Source organism: Dipteris shenzhenensis, chromosome 17 (genome assembly GCF_047967505.1).
Source record: "Dipteris shenzhenensis isolate YYH24624 ecotype China chromosome 17, Dip_SZ_1.0, whole genome shotgun sequence".
NCBI lineage: Eukaryota > Viridiplantae > Streptophyta > Polypodiopsida > Gleicheniales > Dipteridaceae > Dipteris > Dipteris shenzhenensis.
In genome coordinates this window covers 8,317,724-8,330,098 of record NC_141612.1, presented here as the reverse complement: position 1 = coordinate 8,330,098, position 12,375 = coordinate 8,317,724, and the positions used below count along the sequence as shown (strand labels likewise).

General features: G+C 45.8%; 1 protein-coding gene across 2 annotated transcripts in view; it reads right to left on the bottom strand.

The window, feature by feature from the left end:
- Positions 1-12,375, bottom strand: part of LOC147891630 (D111/G-patch domain-containing protein) — a 66,559-nt gene that overhangs the window by 38,055 nt on the left and 16,129 nt on the right. The window contains exon 6 of one of the 2 annotated variants that reach the window (XM_087388676.1): positions 9,140-9,293. The exons of the other annotated variant lie outside the window; for it this stretch is intronic. Within the exon in view, the coding sequence (XP_087244802.1) occupies positions 9,140-9,293 (154 nt within the window). The remainder of the gene's footprint in view (positions 1-9,139; positions 9,294-12,375) is intronic. 2 annotated transcript variants of the gene reach the window in all.

Below are 12,375 nucleotides of genomic sequence, written 5' to 3'. Positions count from 1 at the left end.
GCACAGAACTAGTTGAGCAACACCCTCCTCCATAGCAACTGACAAGCCTCCACTCATAAGTGTAATGATATCCAGCTCCCTTACATCATCAGGTTCCTTCAACAGTGAAGACAACTGACTCTCTTCTTCTGATGAGATGCTCTCTTCTTCTGTCTCACTCAAAAAATCTATCTCTTCATCTGTGACTGTCTCCTCAAGTTCCTCTTCCAATTCCAGTCTACAGCTCATCACATAATCTGGTACTCTCCTTGCATCAGCTGAACTTCCTTCTCCTCCATCCATAGCGTCTCCGCTGTTATTTTGACCTCTGCTTCTTCCTGCAATCTCCATCCAATTTAGGCTGAGTGTTTTCATCAGCTCCACAGCTTCATGCAATTCCTTTTTCAGGGAATCATCCTGCATAGGAATAGACATTGGCTCTCTCTCTACATATGCCTTGATCATTTCTAGCCTGCTGACCAGGATTTTAGGCTCCTCTTGCATACCAAGCTGCCTCAGTCTCTTGACCTTCCATTCTTTCTCTCTAGCCACTCTGACTGCATCCTCAAAACTATCAATATTCTTTATCTCCACCTTCAGACGGAGTGAAGGTTCTAGACCAGCCACAAACCGGTCTCTTTTTATCATCTGCGGGGGTATTTCAGGAATCAAAGCCTCACACCATAGACTCCACAGTCTACTAAACTCTATCAAATATTGATCCACATCCTGATTATCCTTTTGCTGAATTTTGCACAACTCCTTCCATACTTCATTAGGGCTCCTGGATTGTGCAAACCGTGCAAGAAAAGCTGCTCTCACCACTGTATACTCCGGATTTTGCTGCTGAGGATGAGCAGTCCTGAAGGCAGCCACTTGAGTTTGCAACCATGCTCTTGCATCTCCCTGCAAACAATAATTCAAGATCTGAAACAAAATCTGAGGGGTTGCCCTATCCTTCATAAGTGCTGTGAATTCCATCTTTTCCAAGAATCTCACTGCATTCTCATATGGCATCCCCCAAAACTCTGGAAAGTCCTCTGCCATCCTCACAATCTTTCAACTGTCACACACCCTGGCTTTCTCGACCTCAACAAAACTGGAAGGCAACAAAACAAACACACTACTGAGGAAGCTCACTCTGCATCCGAAGAGCATTCTTTTTCCTGCGGGCAAGCACTTTCAAAGCTCTCTGCACTCTGGCTCGGAGTCGGATCACACGTAGCTGGACTTCAATACATCTGTCCTTCCTGTGACCACATTTTCCACACCACTCACACTGTATCACTCTCATGTGTGGATTTCTCCCCATTGCTTGCAACACATCTCAGAACACCTGCTCCTCCAATCTTGTAAACTGAAGTGAACTCCTCCGTGGAGGCACCAAAACGTGGATAGACAAAAGCAGTAGAGCCTAACCCGCCTTCACAGCCACCCTCATCCACGTTTAAAACAACCGAACAACACAATCACAAGGTAAAAGGCATTCATTCAACATCCTCGTCTCTTTACAGACCTTCTGATACAACTCACACTCCAGCCACATTTTCTCCAGAAGCCAGACAACCTCTAACAAAAAACCAGTGGACTACACAGCCCAACACAAGCTCCATCGAGCCAAAGGCTTCTCTAGCCTCAATTTGCAACTAATGCAAGCCCATGCTCTCTACAACAACCACACTATCAACACATAGCCAAAACTCAGACAACAGGACCTTGATAAGCGCCACCTACACCAACAAGCTCATCATCACCGAGCACCTAAAGCCCATTTACAGTGCCAAGCATGCAGTCGGAGTTCCACACCCCATCACGTACTTATGCCTTCACATGATATGGGCACTCCACCACCTTCCTCTTACGCACAACCTCCCTTCATCTACGAGCCTCTCCATCCAGCTGATCGTCCACCCTTCTCTTGAAAAAGCCTTCTTCAAGGGTGACGTAGATCCCTCCAGCAAGCTCTCCTCACCAGTTCCAAGGTCTTCCAGCTCCCGTAGTAGCGACCATGGACCTCCTCTACATCAACAACAATCACATCCCCCTCCGTAAGACCTCTAGACCAGCAGTAGCGACACCTCTCTTTAGACCCTATAGTCTGTAATCACATCCTCATTGCAGCCACTCTCCCTTGCTCTAGAGCTCACGTATCTTCTCGGCATCCCCACATAACCATGTAGACCCCCTTCTTTTCGCATCCTCCTCCAAGCTCACGTCTTCCTCCTGCAGTCGCGATCCTCACAGTCTTCATCAGCTGCTCTCAGAAACTCCCACACCCGTTACTTCCAGTCCAGCCCAGCTCTTGGTCGCTCCCAATCCTTCACTTTAAGCCCACGACAGTCCTTCCCCTCTTGTACTGTTGGCGCCCCTCCTACTCCAAACAATAGCTGATCGCAGCTTCTTCTGCACCTGGACCTCCTGTCTCATGACATCAAAGGTTCTCCAAGTCTCCAGCAACTCCTACATCCTGAGACCCTCCCTTGCCTTGTGATCCAACACTGTGGATTTCTTGACTCACGGACAACCTTACCCGAAGGACTTCCATCGCACATCACCTTCAAGGAACCGGAGCACAGCAGCTACCCTCTTGCTCACAGAGCACACAACTCCGTCCCAAAACTCCCGACCAGAGCACTACCCGTCCCTCAAGCAATATCTACATCACTTGTCTCTCCTTCATGATGAAACTCGTTTTGTTCTCTCCTGCTCACCACGGAGCACACCGACCTCCGGCTTCCCCCGGCCATCCGGTTGCACAATAGCGTCACCCCCCCTTTCTTGCCTCGCCGAGCTCGTATCTCAGTAGCGATGAAGTCCAAAAGCTTCCAGCAAAACCCGAGCTCGCCACCTGGCCGTCGACCTCACGTACATGCCATCTCGCCATCTAGAAGCTTGCTCTTCCTCATCACGTAGCCACGTGCATGCATGCTCCTTTCCAAATCAATTTGGCCACCTTAGCTTTATTTGCCACCTCATCAGTGACATTTTACCACTCTCAAGACATTTCCCCCAAATCACACACCAAGGCACTTAAGCACATATTCATTGACTATGTGCACACAATTGCATGCCACCAGTCATTTAGCATTTGATTGCCCACTGACCATCCACATATGATGAACACCATCCCGTCCCTGGATACCATGAAGTGCTCGAAAGTTGCTCACACAAAATCTGATTGAACGCCAGCAAGCACACACACAGGTTGAACATCACACATGTACATATGTTCAGACGAGTTTGGGGTTTTCAAAAATCTTCACACAACGTCTCTTCTTCTTTTTATTATCCCCTGAAGAAGAGGCACCATATATATGATCAACATGTGAATCGGGGGGTTTACCAGCTGAAACCTTGCCTTTGCCTTTGTTTTTGTGTTGGGTAGCAAAGGCTTGACCACTAGCCATAGAAGCATTGCAATTCACACAACTTTGCTCCACCTGAAAAGTTGAGCAACCAATTGGTCAAACGAGAAACGGTTGGCATTGCCACAATGTAGTAGCAAATCCTTAATAAGAATCAGGCAACCAATCAAGGGTATTAGAAACAAGCTGAGAATCAGGCATAATCTCATCAATGTTAGCCAATTGCTCTTTCAAATCCTTCACATTAGTGAGATAGGCATCCATATTACCACTCTCATCAAGCTTCAAGTCCTTCAACTACTTGCGGAGATAGGCAACCCTCGCCTCATTCCGCACCTGATACAAAGATGCAATGCTTGCTTAGTTGTCTTGCAAGACCGGATGTGAGGGATTATAACCCGTTTCACTGAAAGAGCAATCAAGGCATGTGCTTTGGCATCACAACCATCCCATTGAATCTGCTCCTGTGTAGGAGGCAAAGTACATGTAATAGTAGCTGCAGGTGTTCTAGAAGTAGCATTAGAACCATCACTTGAGGACCCATCACCTAAAGTAGAACAAGAGGCGGTAGGTGCAGTACCAGAAACGGCATTACGTGTAGGGCTGGCCTCGGAACCTGAAACAAAGATCAGCGAGCTTCACACGTGTGAATAATCAACTGCTACAGGTCTGAAACAGCTCCGAAATCACCCCGAACAGCTCCGTACAAGCTCAGGTATGCAGTAAATGCGTCGTACAGATGTACGGCTCACACGTGTGGAAAAGACTGTATTAAATGTGCCGTACAGAGATGTAGCAGGCTGGAGCAGCTCAAAAATGCTGAGGAATCGCCAAAAACAGCAGCAAATGCTCCAAAGCACAACCTTCCCACAACAAAAATGCTTGGAGAGACTCCGGATGGTCACACGTGTGGTCGCACCTTGGAATGCATGCAGACCAGCAGAGGAAAAAGCAAGAATAGGCCGCCAAACAGCCGTCAATGAGCAAGGGAGGGCTCGGGGTGGCTGGAAATGACTTAGGGGAAGATCCCTAACCTGGCTTTGATGCCACTCTTGGACAATGGGAGCCCAACATTGAGTGATGGAAGAGCAAAAACGAGATGCTATATTGAAAATGCTGCAACAACAAGTGGAGGCTCAAGAGTGAGCCAATATGACAAAACCCTAGGGCTAAATGCCCTAACTGGACTAATTGTCCTAACTGACCCCACCTATAGGAGGACGAGACTTCAGCGGGAAGTCAAGATAATAAAAGAAGATCCAAATTCCACATAAACAATATAGATGGTTTTCAAAGAAATTTTGTTAGCTCATTTTTCTTCTCTTCCGTTTTCTCTTTTGTTTTCATTGTAGAATTTTTGACTTAGAACAACAAAAATCTGAATTTGTACGATTGGATATATTCTAGTCTTACAAAGGTATATATATATATGGGGCTAGAGATAACAGCAAATGAGAGAGATATCTGCTTGGCAGCATGTTATTTTACTTCCCATCCCATCCCTCATCTACCAACACAACATCAGCATATCATGAGGTGACCCCCTCATGCATTTGGGAGAGGATAAATGTCAGTTTCAGATATCTCCTCATCAATGCCGTGATCTTGTCTAAAGACCATCCCCCTACATTCCATATTTTGATGTTGAGGATCTCGAGTGCCGCCTTCTTTCTTCCTCCACTTCCTTTGATATTCTCTGTAATGATAACTTCACCACAAAGTTGGTTAATTATTAAAACCAAAAGAGACACTAATGCTCACACAGTAAGGTCTCCAAGAACACCTGGACGTAATTCAAACTGTCTATGAGAACATGATCTGACGGTCAAGCTTGGTACAACGAAGGTCATGATCTTCAACACGTCTCGAGCAGGTGCACATCAAGAGTAGTTTACCTTTACCAATTGAGATTGTTAAATCTTATATGTAGTTTTTGGGAATTCCGTTTTCAGGTCCAATCTTCACAGGAAGACCAACTATGCAGGCCCAATTGAGCCCATGGTATGCTGTCAAGCCTCAATGCTTTCAATCCCATTTTCACGACCCTAGGATCAAGTAATCCTATTCGTCTACCTTGTTCATCCAGTTGACATATATGGCAATCCCTTTTGGTGGGCACATCTAACTGAGTCAAACTGGTCCCATGTCAAGAGACTAAATGTTTGACATCTTGCACGGAAGATCCGTAGCAAGCCATCAGTCCCACATCATATCATATTACCAGAATTTTGGGCCAATCCTCTACAGCTTGATGCATCCTTGTAGATGGTCACATCCCTTGTTAAATTACACGGCGCAGCGAACAAAGAATAGAGAGTACACAGCAAACTGAAGACGAACAAAATTTTCCTTCAATACTGATGTAGTACAAATGATGGCTCCATCCACCCGTGCGCTCCCACAGTGGAGCTTATATCGCGATCTAGACAGATACTAGGTGAAGAGCTACTAGCTGGAAGATCTTTGCTGGAAGATCTGATCTGGTACAATGGACTGGGGAAGTCGTCTCTTTATAGCTATGAGGACGGTAGTCGGATCAACGTAGTCGGTGGAACCGACTAGTCAACCTAGTCGGTGAAGCCGACCAGTCAACCTAGTTGGTGGAACCGACTAGTCGTCCATGGAATATTTAGGAAATATTCCCTATGCCATCGCCTCGAGGGCTCTCGTCCCCGAACCCCCACCAAGGGGACCGCTGGTCGCCAGGCCGCAAGAATAAGAGGCTCCCACACAATCATCTTTCCCCTCAACGGTCTCATTGATAGACCTCATCTGACATGCAAGTCAGGATCCATCTAGTGTCCTAGGCTCACACACGGCTTCTCCTCATATGGGGGCCTTATAACTTGAGCACCTTGGACCACTGGTGGTTATCAGGAGGGTGGGGCATTGAGCATATCTAACACCCCCCCTCAATGTCCACCCGTAGGTGAACTACCTTTTCGGCCCAATGCCGAGTCTCTGAAGATGATCCTAAAGCTGATCTTTCTCGAGTGCCTTGGTGAAGATATCTGCTCCATTTTGCTCTGTTGGACAGTAGACCAATTCCACTATCCCATCCTCGATCAAATCACGCACATAGTGATACTGAATCTCTATATGGTTTGTGCGCGCATGAAACACTAGATTTTGACGAATGGCCATGCAACTTTGATTGTCGCACCTCAGGACAGTTGCCTCATCTTCTGGCACTCCCATGTGCCATAAGATCCTCCTCAGCCACACTGCTTCACAAGCAACAAAACATGCTGCCTTATACTCAACCTCGATAGAAGACAATGCCACTGTTGGTTGTTTCTTACTGATCCAAGAGAAGATACCTGAACCTAAAGAGAAACAATATCCAGAAACTGATTTCTTGGAATCAACATCTCCAGCCCAATCTGAGTCACAATGACCAACCAAGGAAGTGCCCGTACCATAAGTGATGCCATAATCAAGAGTGTCCACATACCTGAGCACCCGCATCCCTGCATTCCAATGATTCTCCCGGGGCTTATTGGAGAACCTGCTCACAAAACCAGCAGCAAAACTGATATCCGGTCTGGTGTTACACAGATAGATAAGACTGCCGACCAACTTCATGTACCTCCCGATGTCTGCTGATAGTGAGGCATCCTCCATAGACAGCCTCGCATTTACTCCATAGGTGTAGCTATCTCCTTACACTCGGACATACCAAATGCCTTCAAGATCTCCCTTACATATTTCTGCTGAGAGATTAAGATCTTGCCTGACTCTTGCCAGACTTCAATCCCCAAACAGTAGTGCATCAAGTCTAAGTCTGTCATCTCAAACTCTGTGCTCAACGCCTTTCTAGTCTGGTGCACCTTTGGTGGAGGAACCACCTTTGCCTTTCGCAGTGGCAGAGAACGCAACATCCCCATTGCCGCCTCCATCTCGAGCTTTAAGCCTAAATTCCTCCTCCATAAGTAAAGCACAGAACTCCTCAAATGACAATGGTTGGGGTCTCACCTGAGTGTTAAGCACTGTTATCAGTCCATCAAACCTTAGTGGACATATCCAAAGACACCGCCGAGCTAGCTCTTCGCTAGTCTTTTGTATCCCAGCACCAGCCATCTGGTCACGCAGCTTTTTGATTCGGGTTATGAACACCTCCGCTGTCTCTCCTTCATTAAACTTCTCAACTGCGAGCTGATTCTCCAGGTTCTCGATCCTTGTCTGATTCCGCGTCTCATATTGACTCTTCAATATGTTCCAGGCCACACTTGCCTTAGATGTATGCTGAATCAAGGTCAAAACACTATCAGTAGTACTTATAACCAGGGTGACCCAGTCCCCAGTACTGTCTCTAGAAGCTCATATGAATCCAGAATAGCATTAATTTTAAACTTCCACAGAGTGTAGTTCGTACCATCTAGCTTGCCTTCAGTGAAGGCTGGTGGGCGAATCCTCAACGCCTGGATTGTTGGTGCAGCAACAGCTGCTCAACTCGAGCCGCTTCCTGTTGAGCCGCTTCCTATTGCCATCGCTCCGTATGTTGTTGAAGCCCTCGCCTCTCTTCTATTCTTCGATCCTTAGAGCCGCCTGGGCTCTGATACCATGTTAAATTACACGGCGCAGCAGAACAGAAACTGAACAAAGAATAGAAAGTACACAGCAAACTGAAGACGAATAAAATTTTCCTTCAATACTAATGTGGTACAGATGATGGCTCCGTCCACCCGTGCGCTCCCACAGTGGAGCTTAGATGGCGATCTAGACAGATATTAGGTGAAGAGCTACTAGCTGGAAGATCTCTGCTGGAAGATTTGATCTAGTACAATGGACTGGGAAGGTCGTCTCTTTATAGCTATGAGGACGGTAGTCGGATCAACGTAGTCGATGGAACCGACCAGTCAACCTAGTCAATGAAGCCGACCAGTCAACCTCTAGTTGTCCATGGAATATTTAGGGAATATTCCCTAAAGCGTCGCCAGCAAGAATAAGGAACTCCTACACAATCACCTTTCTACCATCAACGGTCTCATTGATAGACCTCATCTGACATGCAAGTCAGGATCCATCCAGTGTCCCGGGCTCACACATGGCTTCTCCTCATATGGGGGCCTTACAACTTGAGCACCTTGGACCACTAGTGGTTACCAGGAGGGTGGGGCATTGAGCATATCTAACATCCCTTCACATAGTCAAGGGCTACATTACAATGGTACACGTTCCTGTCACTGGCCTTGACATCAGTTAGATCCCTCGCCGATGTTCTATATTAAAGGTTTTGACAGGGTGGCCCTCCAATTAGAACCTCCTATCATGCATAGACGAACTAGGCAAGTTGAGCAAGCATGGGCCCACCAACCCATAACCAACGAAGTATCCTCACAGCTTGATAAAACTCTACCTTCTCATTTCTAGTGATAAAATGACACAAAAACAAGATTCTTACAAAGTTTAGAAACAAGAAATACATCAAATCATACTTCAGAAGTTCAAAGCAAGGCTCGTGGCAAAGGGACAGTCAAATTGAGGGTATTGACTACTTTGAAACCTTTGCTCTTGTGGCAAAACTAGACACTACCAAGAGTTTATTGTATGGCGAAACCGTTGGCTGCCATTGAGGTGAAGCATGAAAACTCTTTCATAGCATCATGAGTTAACATCTCTTTCCCTTGTTCTAAGGCAAAAGCAAAGTAGATTGCAAAAACGCATGTAAATCATGAGGCAATGTGTCTCTAATTGTGATACGAGCACTTCTTTTCTTCCATGCAATGTCAAAAACACCATTTGAAAAAGTAACCTTACAAATAAAAAATAATGCATGGAGAAAAGAATTCTACCTTTGATGTCACTGATTTGGACATAAAACCAAATTTCAAAGTAGAGCGTTGATCTTGTACAGGAAGAATACTGGTACCCAACCCACTATCTAGCTCAATCTGCTGCTGCTCTTGTTGCTGTTGATGTTCTTGTTGCTGCCTTTGAGCCTCAGCTCTTTGATAACATATTAAAGAAAATCTCCATTATTTTTCGTTCTAATAAACAAATATGTCCTGAATCAATTTCTATCCCAAAAGTTGCATTAACTTAATTTTACAAATAGAAAGGTAATAAAAAATGAAGCTAAGAAAGAAGAAAAAGCAAAGACAAGTAGTTAAAGACAGGACATTGTAAGGTCAAGGAAGCAAAGCCCGCTTGTCAAGGCTGCTAGACCTGCACGCGGTTGGATATAGGTTCTTCAAGCTTGTGCCTCGTCCGAGGCGCCCTCCTAGCAACATTATGGTGCTAAACAACCTTGCATGCCAAATGTCAACATGCATTCAATGTTTTTTATCTTTGATTTTAGTTTATTGGTTTGTTCATGGCTGTGCTAGACACCACTAAATTCCTTGTAGGAGTTTCAATCACAATGAAAGAACGGGCAAAATTACAGAAAACCCAAGCCTTCTGGAGGCTCATCTACTGCTGAACACTCATCTAATTCTGCCCCGTCTGATGCAAAGAAGAAAAACAGCAAACATCGTATTTATTGCCTGAATCTAGGACATAACACTTCTGAATGTCGCAAGCGCATCGCTTCTGAAAAGAAAAGGCAGAAAAAGGGCCTTGCTGTCACTACTGCTGCTGCTGCCCCAGATCATGGTCATGAGGCAGCAAACATTGCTCACCATGAGTGGGCTTTCACGGTGACATGCCAGCACCATCCAGAGAAGCATGCTACAGCCTTGTCTGTCTTAGATTCTAAGTCAGATTGGTGCTTCCAAGCACATCACTTCTTGCAGATCACTCTTTCAGACATTGGGGGCTGCTCCACATGGTGGCACAGTGACATGTGCCAACAATGCATCATATCCCGTGAAAGGGATTGGCCAAGTCAAGGTCACTTCAGTTTCAGGTGATACAATCACGCTCATGGACGTTTTGTTCGTCCCAGGTATCAAGATAATGCTTCCTCCTAGAGTAGCAGATGACAAACCTCCTCCAAGGTGAGAGGCTTCCTCCTTTCTCTAAATGTTAGGGCAATCTCAAGTCGATTGAAGCTGCGTGAAAGCTTGCTTATGAATAGCATGGCTAGCTGATTGCTATCAACCTTTTGGTGAACTGCCGAAAGTTGATCTTTGAGAATCTCCACCTTGACTAGCTCTCCCTCATCCAATGTCCGCATCAAATCTTTGAACTATGCTGCACTTGTAGCCTTTACAACTTCGCCCAATGCAGGGACTTGGTGTCAATACCTTAATAATCTCCCATAAGGCTCAAGCCAAGATGCGACTCCGTAGCTAAATAGGATAGTTAGTCCCCTCCATCACCCCCTTCCAACCAAAGTTAGGGATGGGCATAGAGATGTCATAGATGCCTTTCTAGATCCCTTCCGAAAATTCTTCGCAATCATTGTTAACCTTCACTTGGTTACAGCATACCTAACCTAAATTGAAGTTGCCTTCCTTTCTTAGAGCAAAGGAAGCCTCCACCTTCAGTTATAGAAGCAGATCTATGGAATACTCTTATAGCATAGCTATACCTATTGACAACCTAGCTCTAACACCATATTGGAGAAGCCAATCATGCATCACTAGCTCTGATACCATATTGGAAATACAATAATATTGTTCTAATAGCTCTAATACCCTGTGGAGATCTCAACACGTGTCCTAGCTCTCAAGCACACACCATGTAAGAACAACAATGACCTTGCATCAATCACCAACAAAACAGTTCATTTAATGTAAAAAATTTAACTTCACAATACTATGCACCACCTTATCTCAATTCACAAGTGTGCACAAAAGTAGATAAAGAAACACTGCAGATCTGGAAAGAATACATAACATAGTGGTACAGCCAAAAACCTCATGTATAGATAGAGAAATCAAGTACGAAACCTGCCACAATAGTGTATCACCGCTTGCTGCAAGGTAAGGCCAAGTATGGTGTTATGCTCTAGCCGAGATAGCAGCATTTTCTCTTAGATGACCAACTTTTGTAATAGTTAATGTGCGTAATTAAAATGGTCAAGAGAAGTAACTGCCAAGGTCCTAGGTGAGGGCGGAATGGCATTGACTAGATAGTTCTGAGTGCTAAGGCCTAGATACACCTAAATGTGCAATAATGCCAAGGGGCAAGTGGATTTTAATGTGCCCAAGAGAGGTAAAAAGGGGCACCAAGTGGAGAGGCTATAATGATGACATTTGGCAGGGAGAACTATCTAGGGAATTGAGGGTCTCATGGATAGAAATGAAATAACGTAGAAATCTGATGAGAGCTATCCATGAGAGTTTGGCTGGGTGGAACAACCAAATGCCATCGCCCGTGATTTGTATCCAAGATAGGAATAGAGCTTCGTGAATTAGGCATAGAGATTATGATAGTTGGTATCAGAGCCAAGGCAAGGAAAAGATCGACGGAAAGCTGACGGGCTCATCCTCACCTAGGCCAAGGCGGTGCGTGAAGGGAAGGTGGACGGCCAATTTTGTTTGGTCTTCTGCTGCGACGACCGGTGTGGGTGACGCGCTGACGGGTGATTGATCTACGCCAAGAGGAGCGTAGGGTCTAATAAGGGATAGGAAGTCGTTAAGCCTGGAATTCGTCACGGGATCAGACGTGACGCAGCGGCTGGTAGCAGGTTGAGCGCAGGGATACCGTGGCTTATGAAGCATTTAATTAGCGTGGTGGTTCGGCAGTCGACGGGAAAGAAAACCAGGCGGGTTTTTCTAAATCGAAACTGCAGCGCAGAGGGGACGTGGATATTCGTAGGTGAAGGTGTAGGATCTAATTAACGCACGATCTGGAATTGGAATCGGCCTATGTCCCGTAAGGCAGCGCACGATCTGGAATCCTTGACGAGCAGCTTGCGGGTGAAGACCTCACGTATGATCTTTGAAGGCCTCAACGCAGCTTGCGGGTCAATCGGTCGAACCAGATAGCGAAAGAGGCAGAATCACAAACGGAAGAGCTAGTTCGTGGTTCGTGACTGGATGCTGATTCGAAAGTAGATGCAGGAGGGCTTGCTGTCGTTTAGGCGTTGCTTGGAGCGTCAGGATTGGACTGTGTCTACTGCATGCACTGGTGGCTATAG